Genomic DNA, 23,584 nt, shown 5'->3' with positions numbered 1-23,584 from the left:
TAGGCTGAAATATGATGGATTTACAACCACTCACTATGCTTATATGGTCAAAGTGATACAGGAACGAGAACCTACTTCTTTTGAGCAAGCCATGGGAAAAGAAAAATGAGAGAAAGCCATGGATGAAGAAATGGATGCCTTGGAAGCATATGCTACATGGGAATTGGTACCTTTGCCTAAAGACAAGAATGCAATTGGCTGTAAGTAGGTTTATAAGGTGAAGCACAATGCAGATGGTTCTCTGAACAGATACAAGGCGAGATTAGTTGTCAAGGGGTATGCATAGACATATGGCATTAATTATGAAGAAACATTCAGTCCGGTTGCAAGGATGGCGACCGTAAGAGTAGTCAGTGCTATGGCTGCATCAAAGGGATGGTCTTTACATCAGATGGATGTAAAGAATGCCTTCTTGCATGGTGATTTACAAGAAGAGGTCTTTATGGAGCAACCACCAGGTTATGTTCATGCTATTCATCCTGAGTTTGTTTGCAGGTTAAAGAAAGCCTTGTATGGTTTGAAGCAAGCACCTAGAGCATGGTATGACAAGATAGGACAGTATCTTGTCACTATTGGCTTTCATATTTCCAAGGCAAATTTCTCACTTTATGTGAGAAAAATAGAGAAAGGTATTATGCTGCTTGTCATTTATGTTGATGATTTGATCATCACAGGTGATAGTGATGAAGATATCCTTCATGTGAAAATGCTATTGAAGTAGAAGTTTGAGATGAAGGATTTGGGAGAGCTGCGTTATTTCTTGGGCATCGAGGTGATTAGATCACCAAGTGGGATACGGCTCTTGCAGAGGCAATATGGATTAGACATGCTGTCCAAATATGGGATCACACGGGGATCACACGCTGTAAGCCTATTTCAGTTCCTTTGGAGCAGAATGTGAAGCTGAGCGCAGATACAGGTGAGCTTCTGGAAGACCCTACTATGTACAGGCACATAGTAGGAAGTCTGATTTATATGTCTATTCTAGGCCAGATTTGAGCTATGCTGTTGGATTGATAAGTCAGTTTATGCAGGCTCCAAGGAAAGCATTTGGATGCGGCTAGACGCATACTGAGATATGTGAAGTCCACATTGCAGTATGGACTATTTTATGAGGCTGGGGTTCAGATACAGTTGCATGGATACACTGATGCTGATTGGGTTGCTAGTATTTCTGATAGACGATCTACCAGTGGATATGTGTTCTCTTTTGGGAGTGTTGCAGTCACTTGGAGCAACAAGAAACAGCCTACAGTTGCCTTGTCAAGCATAGAGGCTGAGTACAGGGGTGCAGCAATGGCTGCATTCGAGGTAGCTTGGTTGCATAAGCTGCTTTATGATATGCATCAGTCTACAGATGGCCAGTTGTCATTTATTGTGACAACATGAGCAATATACACTTGGCAAATAACCTAGTCTATCATGCTAGAACAAAGCACATTGAGGTACATTATCACTATGTGTGGGAGAAGGTTTTACTAGGTCTTATTGATCTAGTTTATGTCAGCACAGAGGATCAGGTAGCTGACATATTCACGAAGGTATTGAGCGTAGAGAAGCTGCACAAGTTCAGATACCTGCTTGGTGTGCAAGAATTGGGATTGAGCTCGAGGGGGAGTGTTGAGATATCGAGCTCCACTCGTGATATGCCAGGGTGACCATTGTGTATTTATATCACCGACTTGTTAGCTGCAGATGCAGTTGGTACACCACCCATGAATAATAGCTGGATGACAGCTATCCTTATGTATTCTAGTTCGTGGCTCAGTTAGTATGCCACCTTAGTTAGCTGAGTTTGGTTTGAGACCCACATATAGGGTTCTTCTATTTCTTTGTACTAGAGTTCTTTTGGCTTTCACAACTAAGAAGAGGAAAACTATTTTCAGCCTCCACCTTTGTGTGTATTCCCCCATTGTGTATGTGAGAAAGACGCAAGTGAGACTCCTTCCTTCTCTCTCACTATCTTCACACCCTTTAGGGAAAAGGTCCATTTCAACATACCACAGACATACATGGCATGTCGATATGGAGTCTTTCCCCTAAAGAAGACCCCTCAAGCATCATATAGAAGCTATTTTAGGATTGCGGTGGTTTCGTTCAAAGGTATTACAAGATGAGCATGGTAACTAGCCCAATGGGTTTACAAGATATGTGGCTACATTATATATATATATATATATATATATATATGTATGCATATAAATATATATATATATATATATGTATGCATATATATATATATATATATATATATATGTCTCTGTGTGTGTGTGTGTGTGTATATATATATATATGTATGTATGTATGTATGTATGTATGTATAGCTGTGTGTGTGTGTGTGTGTGTGTAGCTATATATATACATATATATATGTATACATACATATAATGTATATACACACACACACACACCCCTTTGTAAGACTAGAATACATTTGATCATTTCGGATTGCTAAAAAATGGAAGTGGCTTTGAGTTTTACTATTAAAAACAAACACAGTAGTTGTAGAACAAGCGCAATGGTGATTTACTATTTGGGGATTACATTTTAACAAGAATAGTGGTTGTAAGACATGCATGATGGGGTTTTACTATTAAGGATTTACATTAAACTATTGCAGTGGTTGTAAAACAAGCACAGTGGGTTTGGGATTTATCCATTTTTCTAGGATAAGTGGAATACATTTTTCTTAAAATGCATTTTCTTGTACAGTATTAGTCTTCCACTACTCCAAGACACCCCATAATGTGCTCATACTTGTCTAAATCCATTTTGAAGATTCTCTTGCCCTTCTTTCTTCTAGGCATAGCTTGCAATTGGAACATTAAATAGCTCCTACTAGATGAGACTACACAAATGTTTGTATACTCTTATGTAACAATTCATAATTGTGGCCTCTCTTGTATGTTTTTTTGTATACATATATCCAACTACTACATCCCACTTCTCATAGCCGGTTCCCCAATGATCCTTAAATGATTCCTCAACCTTGTTCTTGGGCTTGGTACATTACAACACAAAGTATGGGCATCTTCCTTGTTCTCCCAGAGTCAACGAGACAACTGCAAAGTTATCCCCTTTTCTAGACAACCAGTGAGTCATCAAAATACTCCCCAAACTATGGTGAGTCATCATTTGTTTCTCCATTGTCTATCACTCCATCTTGACTAGAGAGAAACTTTGAACTGTCTCCCATCTCTTCACAATTGTATTGTCCTCACAATTGTCATGATCCCCTGTGATGCGCACATTGCAGAAACAAGAGAGTTTTCTTGTTCTTTGCATGTGGTTGTTTGAAAAGCCCCATATGCTGTGAAAACTATGAGTTCCTTTAATGGCCTCACAATCATATCTATTTCTCCTTTTCACTTTATTCACTTCCACTTCATGGAACACTCTGTTCATGACACTATAACTAATACTTTGTTTATTGTATGTTGATAGAGCTCTTGTGGAGAGGTTGGATGTGAGCCATGTTATAGCATCATGGGCATCATTGACCTTTTCTTGAGGGCATGTTAGTTGGTTTTTGAACAAAGCTCGCTTAATAACAACATCACATCCATCATGTTCCCCCTTGCCATGGCTACACCCAAAGAAATTCCACATCATGTTTAGATCAGTCAGAGATTTAAACCTTGAGCCTTGAGACAAACTAGAATCCATGGGCTAATTTACATGAGAGGAAGCACCATTTGACCACACCAAATGTTGTTTTATATTTTCTTGTACATGGGGATCATCACTTTTTAGCCATTCCCAATGCAATAGAAAAGCATGCTGCTACACAAATAAGATGTCATGTTCCTTATCATCCAAGAACCAAATGTAGAAATGGTATGAGCATTGCACTAACTTGGACTCCGAGTCAACGAGTAAATTGACATCAATCATACAAGGAAGAAGCAAGAGGGAATCTTTCCTTGAAAGAAAATGATTACTGCAGTTTGAGCCAATTTTCTGAGAGGTTCGACCAGAAGCCTCATCTTGTATGTCACATGTGGCACAGGCTTACCCCAATCTTGACGTGATTGGTGGAAGTCATCTTTCAAAGTGTCAAAGATCAGAGTCTGTGCATCTTCTTTTTGCCTCTAGATTGCGGTCCTTTCTAGCATGTGTTGTAAGAGCAGCATCGGTTTGTATGGAAGCCATTTGAGAAGGAGAAGTTTATGGACAAAAGGAGGGGCAGAAAAAAGCGAGGTATAAAACAGGAAGAGTTGGATAGGGAAAATTAAAGCTAAGAAGGAAGGGAAAGGGGACGAGTGGTTGCAGACAGAGCAAAGGCTGATTCGAAGAAGAACAAGGGGCAGGCAGCAAAAACAGAGAATTGCGATCAGAAATTCAGCAACAAGTGAGGGAAATTTGACGAAGCAGAGCATGGGGAGGGAGGGGGCAGGTGCGACTGAATTACAGCAGGTCCTGGGGCATGAAATCAGGCCGTGTAGGCAGGGTTCTTCAGGGCGGGCTGCAGCAGCTCCTCACCTCAGCTCTCACACACACACACACACATTCTCTCTCTCTCTCTCTCTCTCTCTCTCTCTCTCACACACACACACACCCACACATTTTTTTGGTGAAAAACACACACACTTTTTTTGGGTGAAACACACACACACACACATTTTTGGGGTGAATAAACCTCCTGCAACCAAAACCAATGTTGCAAAACCAAAAGTCAATCTCTCTCTCTCTCTCTCTCTCTCTTGCTCTCTCTCTCTCTCTCTCTCTCTCTCTCTCACACACACACACACACACACAGCCATTCATACTTTCTACAAGGGAAACTCATTTATTATTTAATTTGCCTACTGACCTAAAAAGGATTGGGGTGGGTGTGTGCGTGTGCACAGGGCAGTTGAGTTCCATGACTGTCTTATCCCCCCGTCCAAATGCTGGTTACAAGAGTGTGTTCTATTGGGGGTTCATAATTAAACCTTAGTTCCACTAGCTAGGATTGGCAATCTCAGGAATAGAAGAGGTGAAGGAAATGAATAAGTACGGCAGAGACAGCCGCAAGAAGAGTGGTAGAAGAATTGAGAATATTCACACTTGCCTTATGACTGAGATTTCAAATAACATCACTTTAGAAAAATTCATGATTATAATTTAGCTCAGTTAGAATCTTAGCAAAATTCAACTTAAAAGGCCATGTGTGATGATGGAAACAACGTTGTCTTCACAAAAGATAAATGCATCATTCAAGACTCCTGCTAGAAGGCTTTGGGCACAAGCCCTAAACATGAAGAACATGCATGTGTTTGATAGCACAGTAGTGGAAAAACAGCATGCATGTACTCCTCTGAGTAGCTCTTTATTGACCTCCGGCACAAGAGGATGGCGTGAAAAGCCTTTGCACTTTGAAAAGTCTTATTCATCCTCATCTAGAACATGCAACATGAGTGCTGCATTTGCGCTCTCTATGGGCTGTTACATTGTGGCTGATTTCTTTCTCTAGTGTGGCAATTTCTTGGTCTGTTGTGGGACCTCCTTTTGTTGCTGCAAATCGTGCTGCTGCTCTTGCTGAGCTTGCTATTTCAAGCCTTCTGGTCCTGTTTCACCTTTTGTTCATCCTCATCTTGTGACCTCAATGTACCCCATGAAGATGCGATTCTTGCTCCTGTGACCTAACTTGACCTATCTTTATACCTATATCTTTGAAGGACATGCACAAAAGTGTCAGAAACTTTCAAGTGCATAAGAACCATGTCTTTTACTTGAATATCCCCTCGACTAGTTTTTTCATTGTCCTTTTCAGAAAGTACACAACCGAACCGAAAACTTTCGAGTGCATAATAACACGTTTTCTACTTGAATATCCCCTAGACTAGTTTTCTATTGTCCTTTTCAGAAAGTGCACCAAGTACCCACCATAGACATGCCTTCCTGTAGGGTGGAGTGTATAATAACCGAACCGAACCGAAAACTTTCGAGTGCATAATAACACGTTTTCTACTTGAATATCCCCTAGACTAGTTTTCCATTGTCCTTTTCAGAAAGTGCACCAAGTACCCACCATAGACATGCCTTCCTGTAGGGCGGAGTGTAGAGGGGCAGATCTGCTCCTCTCTCCTACTCCTGATTGATACAAACAGGTGCTCTGAGGTATCTTGACGAGGCTGATGACTTCTGAAAGTCTGAAGCTCTGAATGGAGAAAAGAGGGGCCATTTATAGGCTGCCCTCCCTCCCTCCCTGCGTGGCCAACTGGAACAGGGACGAACCAGTAATCTGAGCTGATCTGCTGGTAGGTCTTTTTGGTTGTTTACAGACCCAGGTCTGTTCTGTGATAGACCCAACCAGACACTGGCGTATATAGGGACCTACTTGCCCCTTCTCTTGGTTCTAGACACTCGCTGAAGCCTTCTCTTTGCTACTGTAGCCTCCCTCCTGCCGTATCCTGCTCCCTATGGTTGCACTGACCCAGGTCAGACCTAGCAGCATGTCCATACGCCCATGACAACAACAGATTTGCTCTAGATCTGGCTGCCACATGGGCAGTAAAGTAGACGGATCCATGTGGGCTGGAAGATTTGGCACCTAGAGGGGTTTATGAAGGGTAGGGAGCCCAGGAAACAGGCTGACCAGGGCCTGTCATCAGCTGCCTGGGTTGGGTCAATTTTGCACCAGGTCGGCCTTTCTATGGTCGGTCCTAATGCCTGGTCTGGTCAGCTATAGGCAAAGCAATGAGGTCGGGTATGTAGCAGGGTCAACCCTCTCTTGGAAAGTTGGGCCCCTAAAAAGGGCGGGTCAGCCAGCAGGGAGGGTGGGGAGAGACTAGTCGTCCTCCTCCAAAAGAGGCAAGCCTTGGGCCTCATTATACCCATCCATCACAAGAAAAAGAAGACCACTAAGGCAAGCGGCAAGCAGGAGGGATAAGGGAAGTTATGAAAGCATGACATCTGTCTAGTGGATCAGCCCGTTGGCTGTCGACATGGGGCTTGACAGAGACCTTTCGTATCAGCCCATGCCGACACGTTGTGGAGCATGGTAATATATATATTTTGCTGTGTACATTCTTGCGTACTTCTCCAGATTTGTATGTGTCCTTGATCTACTTGGGCACACACCTTCATGAGGGGGACCTGAGAGCAGTGTGATCCATTGGAACATTCTGCTCAGAAGGGAAGGGTTGGGGGATCTTGGGGCTAGTAGAGCAAGCATTCCTTTCCTTTTTTAAAGCACCATTTCAGAGCCCATTGGAATTTCTTTAGTGCTCACTCCAACAACTAACTTTTACGTGGACGAAGGACACTCAAGCTCAATAAGGTGTGCCTTCATCCGTCAGGTTTTCACTTCTTTTAGTTTATGCTTCTACGTTCTTCAGATCTGTCGCTTGATGAATGCCTATTCTCAATTGAGGGCAAGTCGAACCAATTAGCCAATCTACTACTTAACATGAGCTTTAGACGACTTTAGATGATTAGTTACTAGCGTAATGATAGCAGTGCAAACCAAGCCACTCATATGAAAAGTTGGGGTCACTGCTGCCTCAAGAAGCAGCCAGAGAGATGATGTATGAAGGAGCATAGGCAAGGCGAATTGAAAGAGTAAGCAGCACAAGGGCAAGCCCTAGAATTTTTCAAATGAAGGAGACTCTCTCTCTCTCTCTCTCTCTCTCTCTCTCTCTTTTAAGACTTACCTCGAATCCTTTCCTGTTGAGCACCTTTATTTCCAACTCCAGTTCCCTCCCAATGCAGACCAACATGAAGGGGTGGATTTTACTTTCAAACTGTTCTTCGATCAAAATAATGTCGCTGCCAAATACTGTCAGGTCATGATGGGTTCGATTCCCATACATCCAGAGATTAATGAGAGCTTCTGTTAGATCTTCATCGCTCTTATGCTTTCCCAGATGTTGTCGGAGACAGCTTGCAAATCCATGGTTGTGCTCAACTATCTCCTTGAACGGTTGTTTCCCTACCTCGGTAGTTATCTTTACATTGTTGGCTTTGAGCTGCCTCATCTTGTCTCGCACGAAGTCTTTAAGTATGCCCCTAACGGACATCATATTAGACAGCCTCAGGTTCTCGAGACGCAGCAGCATCTTTTCCAACTTCAGCTTCATAATAAGAGTTTCTGTTTCTAGCTTGAGGTTCGCAACTTCGACCTCCTTGTTCGCAACTTCGACCTCCTTGTCTTTTAGGAGTACATCTTTTTGCCCTAGGAGTACATCTTTTTTCCCGAGGAGCACGTCCTTCAACGCAAGGAGGTACTTGGCTTCCAACGGCAATCCATCTCCATCAGGGATTGCCGTGGAAAAACTGAAGGGAGTGGGGAAGCGGAAGGGCAATGGAGCCTGGACTTGCGTTCGAAGCAATCGGAGGAAAGCCATTCTCTCTCTCTCACTCACTCTCATAGGGTTTCGGGCCTGAGCGCACACATAAACACAACTCTTTGGGGTCTTAGTGACTGAAAGGGCATTGCATTGATTGGTCCATGTGGCGGGGCGCCACGTGTCAATTTACCTGATTTGGCTCCGTCAATTTCGCTTCCACCGTCCGGCTATGCTGGTCTCTGTCGCAGAAGAGCTGTTTGGTTTTGTTTATCTTGCTGTGGTGCTTGGCTGTGTTTGGTGGCTAGGATGGTGTTTATCCAAGATTTCGTGTTGCATGGCGTTGATCTCTTAGCTTCTGTCTAGGGAGGGTTGGCTTGGCGGTGTTTGGTGGCGTCGATCATGGTCGATGCAGTGCAGCTTGGGTGTCGATTTGGCATTGCATGCTGCTGATCTTGTAGCTTTCGCCTAGGGAGGGTTAGCGATGTATAAGATGGAGACCTTCGCAGTTGTGGTGTATGTGCAATTCACAACAATTAGCCAAAACTTACTTATGTCTTGCTTCGCTAATTTGTGGAATGATACTCAGACGGATCCGAAGGATCCCATGAGTCTCTTGCCAGAAAATATTCTCACGACTCGATGGAGACCGGCAGAGCAACAGTTTTGGTTGAGGTGTGGCGTTGAGTATTTGCTGATTTCGACCTTCCTTTTCAAACTTCATGACTATACTTCTCTTTCAGCCTTCCTTTGGTTTTCGTAGTTCATGATATCCTTTGAGGCTTCGTTTGTTTTTGGTAGTTCATAACATGTTCAAGTTTGCTTTTGGACAAAACTTGTCAAGCAATGTGGCAAGGTTGTGGAAACGATTCTAGAAGAACTGACCTCACCGATGGGTATGCATTGGCCATGGATCTTCGTTTATTCTCTTCTCTATCAAAATTTTGTACCTATTGCTACTGGTCATCTCGTCGTCTCGTTTTGGATTTGTGTTTGTTGATAGAGCTTTGCAAGACATGTGCAAAGGAGGTAGAGGAGTTATGCGACAAAGTCAACTTAGAGAAAGGTATGTTTCCTCTTTCTGAATTCATTACGTAGTCCTTGTGTGTATATAGGTGACAACCTGATTCGTAAGGCTCCGCAAACATTGTTTGGACAATGTCGATACACAAGATATAACTACAACACAAAAATGCTTGTGCTCAAATTGTTGGTCCAAGGTGCGTATCCAATAGAGGCACGTCTTATTTCAATTAGGATACTGTTTGCCCAAATTCGTGAACTAAACTATGAAGGTCAATATGGTATCCATGGCAGTGTTGTAAATGTATTTGTAGATGTCGATCGTGCTCAAAGTGTCTTGCCGAGGTTTTGACAGATGGATCCATAGTAATGGTTGCACTGAAGAGAAAGCCTGAATATGTGCACAATTTCATGAGTGGTTTGGGTGCGACCAACTTTGACAGTGTGAGCATTGCACAAACTCCTTTCCATGCCCTTATACAAAGAGAACAATGTTGGAGTCAATCCAATGTGGAAGGAACACATTGACACAAGGATGCCCACAATGAACTTATAAGAAGAATATGAGACAGACACACTTGTACATGGTATATACATGAGTCAGCAAGTCATAGACTTCAAAGACAAGGCAATACTTATTGCACCATCTGAGGGCTTCAAGCCTTTGAACATATTCAAAGACAAGCATTGCGAAGAACTTACTTTCCCAAATCTCTTCCATGGGTACCCTCGCATGTACAACATCCCTGAGCACATGCCCTACTAAGAAATAACAAGGTGAGAGCTTAAGTTCTCTCATCTACATGGGTACATATGTGAAAAGGACAACTTCAAGGACAAAAAATACAAGCAAAAGACGCATTACAAGACATAAATGTAGAAAAACTCTTGCAATCACATATTGGATATAGGGACTTTGCATGCCTTAGGACATCTTCCAACTATAAGCACAAACTGCAAAAAAACCTCTTTGCAATGGTCTGCCAACTAGGCCCCCCTACCTTTTTATAACATTCTCACTATTCTTGCAATGCTTGAAGGATCTACAAACAAGCTTAACTAGTGCAAACAACACTCCATCTCCAATGTACATCCATTAGTTGATACGTTATGATCCAATTACAATGCCGCAGTACTATGTACACACATTCCAATGCATAAAAAGACTATTAAAACATGACCATGGCATAGTAGGTAAGGTCTTGACCTACTTCTTTGTAATTGAATTTCAAAATAGAGGTAGCCAACATGATCATGGGCTGCTCTGGATAGAGCACACACCAACGTTCGGCACATCTTTAAATGAAGGAATTGAGGAATATGTTGATCGATATATTACTACAAATAGCACACTTTAGCAGTACCTAAACAAGGACATACAAAGTCACAAGCATAGAAAAACATGTAAGAAAAAGTGCACCACTTGCTGCTTTGGTTTCCTGAGGCCACTAATGCAAAAAACAAGAATATTACTTCCTCTGGATAAGGCACTAATCACCTTCGATGTCAAGAAAAACATGAAGTTGATTTCTTCAAAACTATTGGATGAATCTACATTACTCCTTAACTATGAAAGCTTCTTACAAGCCCTATCGCTAAATGAAGATGACTACATCAATGCTCTATGCATGACAACAACACAACCAACACTATTTCTTAAGAGGGAACCAAAAGACATATACACTAACAATTTTAATCCCATCTTATCAACTCTTTGGGGGGCCAATACCGACATTCAATACACTGTAAGCCCGCTCCATGGTCCACAAAACCAGCAATCCTAATGACGGCAGGCTAAAAGGCAACCTCTAGTGCTCTTGAGCAAATGAGCTTGGTCAAGAGCACCGCAATTGGCATTAAGAATGTATTCACACAAGGCTTGGAAACAAACTCACCAACCTGGAAACAAACGCACTAGCAAATGAGCATGTCCAAAAAATAGGAAATGCAATCTTGAAAATGCAACATGTTAGTTCGCAACAAGCATTGTACTTGTGCTTGTCATTACCATTAACAAGCGGCACCGGAGATTACTGCTACATTAACACAAGCCCACAAGAGCAGAGAACATTGCTTCTAAAGTGATGAGCACAGTTGGAGAAAATGGACCCCCAAAGTAATGATGTCTTCTTTGTAGACATCATAGCTAAGTATATGCAACGATCCACAAAATTGAATGAAGTTTGCTTGGCTACATTTGCAAGCGACTACACAACAACAACCGCACAAGTTAAGAGAAGAAAACATGCAAGAATAATACGATTTAATAACTACAGCAAGACAAAAGACCCAGAGAACCATTACAGAGAACTTTGTTTGCTATATTTGCATTCATTACACAAGAACACACACTGAGTGAAGACTTGCCTACATGGCATGACATGTACAGACACGACGAAGAAGTCACTGAAATGAATAGAGAATGTATTAATAAATTCTTTTTGTTGATACCCCAGCATACAAATGCGAACACATGCACATCGCCATCAACATCAACGACAAGAACATAACAATTAATGAATTTGACATAAACGAAGAAATGAACACAAAAACAAAAGACATCCAACCACATCATTGGAAAAACTTGACATACAAGTTACAAACGAATACACAATACTACTCTTCCCTCAAGAAACTGAACTCAGAACCACGTGCACTGCTAGAGGATGTGCTTCTCAAAAAAAGAATAAATCCAAGTCATTTCTTGCACTTCTTTCTAAGTAGAAATGTAGGCACAGGTAAGACGTTCACACTACTGTTGTTGGTATGAGCACTACAACGCTATTACTCTCACCAACAAACTTCCAACATCACGTTGCTTAGAGCTCCATTGATGGCATTACACTAGCAACGTAGCACGCATCATAAGAGGGACGACCATGCATTCCGCACTTCATTTGCCACTACTGACATCATCCTACAAAAGCTTGACTAGAGAAGCACTACAAGCACTTTCTAGTGCATACAAAGACTTGAAGCTTCTGGTCCTCGATGAAGTTTCCTTGTAGGAGAAAACACTTTCATTGTAGCTTACATGCACATGCGAGAGATAAATCACGATCACTTGGAACCATTCGATGGAGTAGACCTCATACTTTGTGGAGACCTCTACCAAGCTGGTCCAACAAAAGACAATTGGATTTTCTCAGAGAGATCCGCATCGCTCACAATCTTACCTTTAGTTTGGAGAGATCACATCATGTACTATGAGCTTCAATAGCCAATGCGCCAACATGATAACTTATTCTTGGAAATGCTAAATAGAATACGAATCGGACAACAAACAAGCGAAGACATAGACGAACTACATGAGCTATACTATCACTTGCCAATGATAAAGCATGTAGTGCCTCATCTTTACTGCACAAACAATGCAAAAGATAAGCACAATGATGAAATTTTCAACACGCTTGAAGGAGCACCATGCTTCTTGAAAGAAAGGGATGCCACACGCAAAACATGTAGCAAAACAATTCCGGTGCCAAACAATCCCAAGTCAACAACAGGTCTACATGCAGAGCTCAAATTGAAACCAGAAATGACATTTGAGATTTGCTCAAGCAACCTTGACATTGCCGATGGACTCGTGAATGGATCCGATGGTATTTTCAAGGGAGTAGACACAAACAAGAAGCTTGCCATTGCATGGGTTCAATTCTTTGATGCCGACACAGGTGCACAAATACAGACCAAAAACTCATTCCTCTACTTCGAAAATAATCCACGAACATGGACCCCTATCCTACAAATTGCACTTGAACTCCAAGTTGGAAAAAACAATCTAAACACCATATGTCAATACCAATTCCCAATTCAAGTAGTCGCAACAAGAACGATCCACCAATCATAAGGACTTTCCTTGCACTCACTCGCATTTGACCCTTCAAATATAAAGACGCATGTTCTAGTATGCACGGCATTGTCATGCATTAGAGACCCAAAAAACTTGTACATCCTAAGCAAGTTCGACAGTAAACACATCAAAGTCAATAAATTTGTGCTCCAAGTGATTGACCGCCTTAGGAGTACAAGACGATGGGAACTACAACAACTTGACTTCTCTACAAGAGAACAAGATTTGTACTCACTATAATCACTAAATACAAGAACATATAAATCACATGAAGAAGACATTTTGGCAAGCAATAGCATACCAGCATCAACAATACTCTGTCTCTAAGAATCACATAATAAAACATCAAACACTCCCAAAATCCAAGGATACAATGGTATACATTGACAAGAAGTGCTACGCATTGCAACATACTTCAAACATAGCCTACAACTCCAAAAACATAACAACTTGTGCCAAAATGGGGTGGAAAGCTTACAAGATTTGATCGCAAAAGTTAGGGACACTAGTGGTGATAAATATGTACAAATCCCCAAAGGCAAGCATAAACAACCTTGTTCAAACAATAGAAGCGCAACTAGCCCTAATCAAAGAACAAAAACTTACATCTTACAAGACTTCAACATTGACTCTAACCAAGAAGTAGAACCTTTGATAAATTTCAAAGAGTTCATGGCAAATCAAAATATGAAACAACTCATTTAGATGCCCACAAGTATTCATGGGTCTACTCTGGACCACATCTAGACAAATACAAAAGACAATGAAACAATCTCCGAAACAAACTTTGTCTATTGGTCAAACCATTCCTTGGTGTATACCACCCTAACACAACAAAAATTAGATGCAACAAAAACTGAAAAAATTCATAAGATATCCATGGACCTATCGTCGAATTAAATAACCTTGGAAAAATACAACATGCAAGCCCACTGAATGAAATTCACCTTGTTATAAGACCTAAGTTTTAAGTACCAAGAAATGTAGTGAACTTTTAATGATTTTCATTTTCTTCAAAAGTAAGTAATACATAACAATTACTCCACAAAGTACAATTGGTACAAAGGATTTCATGTGGACTTGGTTATAGGGTCCATAAAGACAATGATTCTGAAGTCTTTTGTCCTCCCTTATTTGTTGGATGCACAAGCACAATTGCTCCCTGTTCGATGTGTTGAAGAGCGACTTGTGCATTTGGCACTTAAGAGGCTATAGAAATTTGACAACACTCCTCGGAGACATTATCTATGTCTACTCTTTGACCAATGTATGATAGCAATGCATTCGATTGTTGATTTTTGTTTGCAAGCCGCTCATTCTCTTGTAGCACTCATCAATGCTCAAGAGCTACATCTTGAACCATAATGGGAGGGAAGGTGAGATCTCCTCTTAGGGGGATTTGTCCATGCTGTCCTTCTACATCTGCCTCCCCTTCAATGTTTATGAACAGATCCTCATAGCTCACTGAGGCTACACAATATTAAAAATCTCATAAAAACTCACCCTAAACACTAAAACAAATGTTGCACTTGAATTGTTTGGAAAAAATCAAAAGATTTGACTCAAAGATATTTGTTTGGTCACCTGAAGATGTGGACTTCTGATGTTTGTGGGTGGTGGTGCTACCACAGGAACTGCTCCTGAGGCCGTTGTCACTGATCGTTGCTTGCGTATGCGAGGACAAGAAGAAAAGTCGATAGGATGCCCCTGCATGAACTTTGCATATAACATCCTTTCAAAATATAATGGTATTATGCAATTTCTTAAGATACACGATCTCAAAACTTAACGCTACATTCTACTTCATAGGTCGGTTACATCAATGCTTAATGGGGCATCGTTCGTGATTGGCATAGCTCTGCTCCCAAATAACTTCAATCTCATTGTTAGAGACAATGATTTTGATACGATCCCACTTCCAACCATCTAGGTCATGGAAGGGACTAGCAATGGCAATTGCCTATGCCTCTTCTCTCCTGGTTGGTTGCAAGGTAGCATCAGCCATGCTCTTCAAATATTTTATGGCTTGTTTCATGTGAGTGCTTGGGTCTTGTGCCTCATACCCAGCTTGTGTGGATGGTCACGAGGATGATGCCATTGTCAAGAAAACATACTAAAAAATATAATAGTAAAGATGTCAAAGAATATCAGCCACATATCAAAGAACATGAGCCACACATACATTGAAAGAAATTCTCATCACACAAAAGTAAAGTATCGTCACCTGAAATTATCGTTACACATGAAATGACTAAAATATTCAAGAATGTGGTTGCATGTTAAAGGAAAAAAAACATTAAAAAATGTTTGACCCACATGGAAAATACTAGAAGATTCCGATAAAACTATTTAAAATGTGTCCAAGTTGAGTCATAGAGAGTTTATAAAATACACATCTTAAAGAGTTTACACGTCAAAACTACAGGCACACGATGTGATGTCAAAATGACCAATTTTACAAGCATGTCTTCATTTACTCTATAAGTCACATTGCAACGTCTTCATTAACATAGTGGGCATGCAATCATGTCAAGATAGCCTGCATTGTAAATTGTTCCTCATGATCTGCCTTTCATAGACTACTTTTACAATCCATGAGGAGCTTGAGCACACTCCCTTACGTGCATGTGTTTGCTTGTAAGGCATCTGCATAATCTATGAGGAAGTTGACCATTTTGCCAAACAACCGACCCACGACATCGCAATCTGACATTTCTAACCATGCGCCCTTTTGTTTTGGATGTGCACCCCTCTTTGCAAATAACTATGGTTCAAACCAAGGAAATCTATACCATATCCTCTTCCAGCCTTTCAGCTCCCGCTTCTGTCTCTTCTTCTCACCACCATGCTAGAAAGAAAGGAGCGGAAGGAGTGAATGAAGAAGCAGAGATGGGCGATGATGAGAGTTTCACCACCGCAGAAGATTTCGGACCTCACTGATGCTTTTGTCTCTTTTCTCACTTCCAACGGCCTGTATCTTTTTGCGACGTTGCCTTGGAAGGAGGTTTGGAAGCCTAGTCTCGCAGAGTCTATCCTTGATACCTATGACCTGACGGATCACAACATCATCGTGGTAGATATGCATGTGCAGCTGACCAAGACGTTCCTGGGTCAGGTGTTCGAGCTTGGCACACTAGAGCCGATTGGAGAATCGGTGGACGCTAAATGCTACAATGAATATTTCAAAGATGATGCATACCACCACTCCCAGGGCTATCTGATCAACAAGTACGTGGATGAAAATATGAGGGGGTACTACAGGTTTGTGTTGGACTAGATCGGGTTGAGGAAGAGTGCAGGTTACATTCCTCGCTAGTACGTTGCTCGCACCCTCAGTGCCTTCGACGATGAGGCAACTACCTGCGATTGCATGTTCCTGGCCCATCTTGATGCAGTACACTAGGGCCAAAACCATTGCAAGCTCAGGTCTCACTTATGCATGATCGCCTACAAGTTATTTGCAGGAGGAGTCATGTGGCCCGAGGCTCGCAAGTTGGAGGTTGCAGGCGAAGGCACCTCAGGCACCAAGGAGCGCATGAAGGAGAAGGATGTAGATGTAGAACCAATTAGAGGCAGCACGGGAGTGAAGTCCCAGAAGACCGAGTCAGAGTCCAGCTCGGATGAAGCAACCAAACGTGAGCAAGGTGACATCGAGTAGCCGGCTTCAGAACCCGAGCGAAGAGGCGGAACAGCCTCAGATTCAGCTTCAGCTGTCCCCCCTTCTCCAAAATTCATTCTTTTCGTCCCTGGTGATGTAGGTACCGTGCTCCTTGACCCTCTCCTCCTCAAGGACCGCCATTTGAACGCAAAAGACATCGAAGTGCAATGATACATCCTTTGGTGAAAATTTAAGTAACGCAAGCCGGGCACTTCTGTTCATGGCAAACAATTGGATCCGCCCATAGGTGTTGGCTCATAACATGTATCTTCAACGGCGGTACAGGGACCAACTGTTGATAGAGTTTTTCAATTCGCAAATGGACTCCCTTCGCACCGAGCGTGCAGCTCTGCAGGCAACAAATGGCAAAGTCTTGTGCAAGCAGAGGGAGGACTTGGAAGGCGAGCGTAGAAGCTTGAAGGAGGAGCGGGATAGTTTGGAAATCCAAGTGGATAGCCTACGGGTGGTGTATGATGAACACTTGACCGCTTTAGCGCAGCTAGGCATCACTTACAAAGAACTTCACATTGACCACTCCAATCTCAACTACGAAGTTGAGAGACTCCGAGTGACCGCGCTTAACAGGGAGGAGGCTTTTATAGCGGTGGAGGTAGACGTGGAGCAGTTGCAAGTAGCATTGGAAGCAACACAAAAGGCATCTACCGAGCAACTGGACCTCCAAATTGCGCGGGAACAAATAGATGCGCTTCGGGCAGAGAATGAGAAGCTCACCCAAGACTTGGTTGAAGTCACAGAGCTGCGAGCACAAAACAAGTAGTTGTGTGGCAATGACTTGATCATTTTAAGTAGCTCCAACAACTTCTCCAAGCTCTTGATGAACAACTGAGCAAGCTGCCTTGACGGCAAGAACCTGATGATGGGGACTTAGTAGCTGAAGTCCCCCATCGTGACTCAAAGCCCGTTCTCAAGACCCATCCAATTTCGGAGAAGGCCACCACATCTAGATCCCATGGCACAAGTGAACAAACAAAGGCAGACGAGTAGACAACCGTACAGGCCCTTTTACTACTCGATCCTATAGATGTTAAGGTTAGCCCATCCCCGAGTACCTAGGAGATAGCCATCAAGATATCTCTTGAGTGCATTTTTGAGGCAGAAGTATTGCCAGTAGGCAAGGAAGTTGTCCCTATTGTGCAGTTTCAGCAAAAGGATTATTGAGAGCCATCCCTGCTTGGCACAATTTCCCTATGTGGCGCACAGTTTTGATAGCACATGTGGACTCGGTTCCTTTTGTAGCTCCCCTTTCATCTATTCATGACATTGCAATGCTCGGGCCATTCACTCCCGGAATCTCTATCTATGACCAAGCCTTGCGTGATTTTGAGATACAGGTAAAGGACCGAGCGATTCGTCATTACCGAGCCACATTTAAGGAGGAACGGTGACTTATTGCCAGGTGCATCTGAGCAATTCCTTGACCCAACATGGCAACCCTACCTGTTTACTTTGCAATCTTGCTGAGGGAGTTCGAGCTACTACTCGCAAGTCACATTACTGAGAGTGTTGTCATGCGGAATAATGTTCAGGAACTTTGTGGAGATCCTTTGCTTTATCCCCTGCCTCTCACCTTCATCATCTCATCTTCATCCTTCTACCCTTGTTTTATGTTCTCCATTGCCTTTGCCTCACACAATATTTTCTTTGTATTTTGTCCTTTGATGTTGGTGCTTTGTTGGTTTCACTTGCACACCCTTTGGTTGGGACCCAACTATCTTTGGGCCTTTGGCTTCGATTATCGTCTTTGGACCCTTGTATTCCTTTTGTTTGATAGCAAAAGTGAGAGAGGGAGGGAGAGAGAGAGAGAGAGAGAGAGAGAGGACTTCACATGATATAGCTACATTTACACTAAGTGTATTGAACATGAACATAAAGATATAGGACCAAACGATATGCTACTCGGGCAGACAGAACCTGCGCCCCATCGAAGATCCTTCAAAGGACGCCTTTGCCAAGATGTGGGAACTTCATTGGTTAACTCATCTCAAGCAGCCACCCATTGGCATTAACCGCCCGTTACCCCTGGTCCTCTGCACATGGCCCTCTGCACGAACTCTTTTTCCCGACCCCTTCAGTGAGCTTCTTGACCACCGAGTTCGACATGATGTCCCTAAGTCTTCCACTGCTACTTGAGTGCAGCCACCTCCAGCTCGATGGCGAGAATAGACCAGGTGGTCTTGCAGGTTCAATCGTCGGACTTCCACCTTTGAACAATGGCTAGTTTCGGCCAGAGCCCAGAACTGTGAGGACATGGTGAAGTATAGTTGAGGAAAAATGTTGCCCTGAGTTTGTTGGGCCAACTTATTGAGTCCACGTGTTGGAGCCTAGTGGTAGCTCATAGGGTAACAACGCAGCTACCCTACAGAAGACCCAAGAAGCCAACCTAGCACAGGCTAGGCAGTGACCAAGGCCACCTCAATCTCCGAGGAGGCAAGTACCAGTGTACCAAACGGTTATCTTCAAGTAGCGAGGAGAGAGCGAGGAGTCATCTCCAAGGATAGACCAATGGCAAGCAACGGTCCAACATACCATCGAGTGATTAGTTTAGAAGGCAGTGTAGCGAATGCTACTTAGGAGTTGTGTAATGGAGTGAAAGAGAGAATTGCTCTAGAGTAAAAGAGCGAAAATCATAGAGTGCAGAGTGCAGACCACAGAGCAGTGTGCCGAGCTCTGTGTTACCATCTGGCTCAAGAGGCCAGATGCCCGAGGGATCTTTTAGTAAGGAACGCTTTGTACTACTGTTGTGTTGAGCGCTCCCCTGTGAGTGTGTTCAAGCTGAGTCGAGGTGGGCTTTCTTTGTAAACAGAGTTATTGAATACACGAGTGGGTTTTGTCTATCTGTTGTACTATTTTCATTAACTTGATAACTCGTAGTGACACCGCACGTAAGGGATTGCAAGAGAGGGCATCTTCATACGAGCACTCACTCTTCCTCCAATGGGCACATTTTCTAATTGGGTACCGACAACCAAGCACCGAGCCTTGTTGGGGTTAGTCGCATAGGGTGCAAACAAGACCGTCAACATGCGCAATGATCTAAGGCACACAACAATCATTATGTAAGTGTGTAGTCCTAGCGGAGACTCACGTGTTGTAGGGATATTGGGGGAATGCCGGAGGGAACTTCACTCCTCACTACTCCTTGTGGGAGCTATGCATGCACGAACTGTCCTCGTGTGTCACTCACGAAGTTTTCAGATTGTCGCAATGTGTTTCCACGAGAGAAACGGGGAAAGGGGAGATGGAAGAGGGGAGGGGGAAGGGGAGGGGAAGAGGGGAATGAAGGGGGATGGAGTGGCAAACACAAAGGCACTACAAAGGAAGCAAGAGAACACTCAAAACACTCTTGGAAGAGAAAGAGAGCTTGTATTCCAAACTTGTGTATACAACAATGAAGACCAAAAGATAAAGTTTGTGGCCTTTTAGACACTTCCACCTTTTGAAGGGAAGGCTAACCCTTTCTCTCTATCTCACTCTCTCTCCACATTTTTTACAAGGCTCTTGGGCCCATACAGCGCCAAGGTGTAATCCAATATCCACCTCACCTTCTCTCCGCTATCTTTCAAAATGGACCGTTAATCGTGGTGGTTAACATGCCCCCCATCCTGTTCATGATCCATCCGTGGATCATCCATAGCAGAGGATGCCAGAACTGAGGGCTGCTTGGATTATGGAGAAGTGGTTGAGTTGTTGAGGAGAGATGCGACAAAATTGAGGCCGAGGTCGCCAAAAGCGCGTGTTGTGCATGTCCTTGTATGTGTGGAGATGATGTCCATGAAGGTTGCACACTTAGAGGTACATGCAGATATCTTGGTACTGGTTGGGCCTCTCATTCATATCAAAGGCTATCTTATTTTGAAGGTTGAGCGCCCGTTCTTCGGCCGTCATCCCATGCACTAGCATGTCCCTAAGCAAAATGATAAGGAGGCGGAAAAAGTGGATAGTGGCCACAAAAGCGGGATCTGGAACCATGCCGTAAGTTTTGTTGAACTGCTCTATGTGGTACACGAGTCCTACAGTGGTGAGGACTTTAGGGAAGTTGAACTTCAGAAAATTATAGATCACATTGGGATCCTTTGCCTGTAGCTCTCAGAATGGTGTCTAGGTCCACCTACGTTACATCGGCATGCAGGTTGGGTGGATCCTGCGAGATTGGTTGGCATGGTAGTAGGTCCTCCAAAATGGGGGTTGTCTCAAAAAGGGGGCACACTAGGATGGTTGCATGCCTGCATCACTATCTTGGATGGGGGGTGTTGGGATTGAGTTCTGTGTAGCCTTCATGTTTCCATCGAGGATGTTCTTGCCGCCATGGCCGATATGATTTCTTGATGAAGCTTGTAAGAGGGAAAACCTTCATTACGTCCACTAGTCAAAGATGTGAGCCCTCTAGCTAGCCTCACTAATGTTATAGTGTTTTGAGGTCCAGTAGTGGTTGGAAAGGCTTCAAGATTTCTTGCAAATCCCTGTCAATACTGGGGCTAGTGAGGTTGTGTCATCTTCATTAATTGGAAATTGTTCCTCCTCTTTGATAGATGGGAAGTGTACAAGAGGAACTTCATTGTTGAATAGTGCAGGACGAAGGAGCTTTCCAATGAGGTTATTGTAGATGAGGAGCTCCGTTTTAGATGCGTCTGGCTCGAGCACATCTTCTTGTTGGGATATGGGAGGTGGGGATGGACATTGTGAGGTAGAAGTGGAGGTGGTAGTGGAAGCATGGGTGGAAGGGGTTGTTGGAGGGGGTGATGGAGGTGGGTGCTCGTACATGAGACAGGCATGTACTAATGCGAGGGGGGATGCCCATATATGTGGCGAGACTTGAGGTGGGTGGGCGGTAGATATTATCTTGCAGTGTCACCTCAAGAGTTGGGGGCACGGTAGAAGCATAAATGGTGAGTGTCGTATCACTGTCCTCAGCAGTTATTTCTTTAGGATAGGTGACATGGAGTGTTTTGAACTCACTCATGCATGTTTGCAGCATATCCTGCATTGCTCGCAGAACCTGGTTGTACAAAGTGATAATGCTGATGGGATTGTGTTGAGTGACAGAATTAAAGAGTAAATATTTATGGGCTCGCCTAGCCGCCTAGCGACCTTGGTTCTGCAACCACCCAAGACCTTCGGCCAAGGAATGTGGATTGCATGGCCATGGTGCCAAGTTGATTGGTTTCTCTAAGGCCAAAATATCCTCTTTGTTCGGCAAATAAGAGGATTCTTGTAGGATTCTGCTGCACTAGGCTTGAAAATTGTGCAGAATGGGGTGAAAGTTCAATTGGTAGATGTCTATATCAACTTCAAAAGATAGGTCGCCCTCTTGGAAAAAAGACATAGCCAGTATGGGCTGTGCAAAAAGTGCATGCTAGCAGATGAGTACTTGGAGGGAGTTAGGCGAAAGTGGTTGAGTGAGGTTAAAACTGTATGGTGTGGATTGTGCAAGGAGGGTGGTGAAGTGGAGGCAATAGGTTTCTTTGACTCTACGGTTTGTGAGGGAGTAGGTGGCGAGCTATGTGGAGGCTTTCTCGAGCTAGGCATGTTCCTCGTATTGTTGTGGGGGTAGAGGGGAGCGGCTGGAATGAGGCATCTGGCTACAAATTGCTCTTGAAGGAGGTGGAGTTGTCTTTGCAGTTCTTTTGCCTATTTTTGATATTGTGCTGCCTTTTGGAGAGCGAGAGCTCCCGTGCGGCCTATGCCGCAAACAATCACCTTCTTTTTCTCCTTGTTTAGCGCTTCCTAGAGGCGGTTGTTCTCTAAATTAGACATGACGAGACTGGCTACTGTGCAGCTCGAGCCTCTTGCCTTTTGTAGAACACGTTGAGCACCATCCCTTGATGCTAGATAAGCATTAGAATCATTCTTTCCTCCATGTGCTCAGACTAGTGAAACTCTCGGCTGGTCATTTTGATATAAGACTCCTTGGATTGGTAGGCTTCTTGGGCACAGTATGCGAGGGCCTCCTGTGCATCGACCTAATCGACAATGGTTTGTCATGATTGTGGTGCCAATGGTCCTACTAGTGATGGTTGAAAGGATGGGGGTACCGAGGGCTACTGATGTTGGGGTGGCAACTGGGGTAAGGACTTGCCATTATGGAAGAGGGAGGTAACCTGTTGTGGATCTAGGTTGACCTATTGATATTTATCTAGGACATTGTGATGGGAAATTTCGATGTATTGTTGGTCGTATGTCTGTGATGCCTGTGCCTACCGATGCTCTTCTTGTTGTCATGCTTCAACTTCCTCTTGCCTCTTCCTGGCTTCTTCCTAGGTGGCCTTCTCAATTCGGTGCTAGGCGATGATGGCATCAAAATTTTCCTTTTCCTTAGCTTGCTCATCTTCTCAAGCCCTGGCTATTGCATCTTCTTTAATGTCCTTCCCCTTGTCTTTGGCCTTTGTGGGGGTCTTGTTGGATCCTTGCTGGGAAGCTACCACTGCGAGATCCGCAGGTGGCTTGGTCGCAAGGCCGTACCTATCGCAGAGCAACTCCTTTTGCTTCATGTGATAGATCAAGGGTATTAGCAGCATGGGCTTCCCAATCTTTCCGTTATGGTGCGAGCAGAGGGTGCGCAACTCCTTGTAGAAATAGCGTGCCCAGTTGGGAGTTTGAGGTTGGTGGAGATGGGCCAGCAGATTGGGCGTGATCGTCTAGGGTGATCTGTCTCATAGAGACTTGGCACATGAACTCTAGAGCTCGAGCAGGCTTCTGAAGCTGGGGGATGAGGATGGCATCAATGGGTATGCCACCTCGGTGCTTCTTTGTATGGTAATC

The 23,584-nt window shown here is 43.6% G+C and overlaps 1 protein-coding gene across 3 annotated transcripts in view; it reads right to left on the bottom strand.

The window, feature by feature from the left end:
• The window catches only part of LOC147901849 (uncharacterized), an 86,154-nt gene that overhangs the window by 21,456 nt on the left and 41,114 nt on the right, over window positions 1-23,584 (bottom strand). The window contains exons 1-2 of one of the 3 annotated variants that reach the window (XM_087374889.1): window positions 8,148-8,395; window positions 7,638-8,105 (exon numbers count right to left, since the gene is read on the bottom strand). In XM_087374889.1, coding sequence (XP_087231015.1) covers window positions 7,638-8,105; window positions 8,148-8,354 — 675 coding nt within the window. In that variant the 5' untranslated portion in view covers window positions 8,355-8,395. Of the gene's footprint in view, window positions 1-7,637; window positions 8,396-23,584 lie in introns of those variants that run through there. The other 2 variants (XM_087374887.1, XM_087374888.1) reach the window with 2 other exon arrangements.

The sequence above is a fragment of the Dipteris shenzhenensis genome, chromosome 5, assembly GCF_047967505.1.
Source record: "Dipteris shenzhenensis isolate YYH24624 ecotype China chromosome 5, Dip_SZ_1.0, whole genome shotgun sequence".
Lineage (NCBI taxonomy): Eukaryota > Viridiplantae > Streptophyta > Polypodiopsida > Gleicheniales > Dipteridaceae > Dipteris > Dipteris shenzhenensis.
This window is presented reverse-complemented; position numbering and strand designations above follow the sequence as displayed.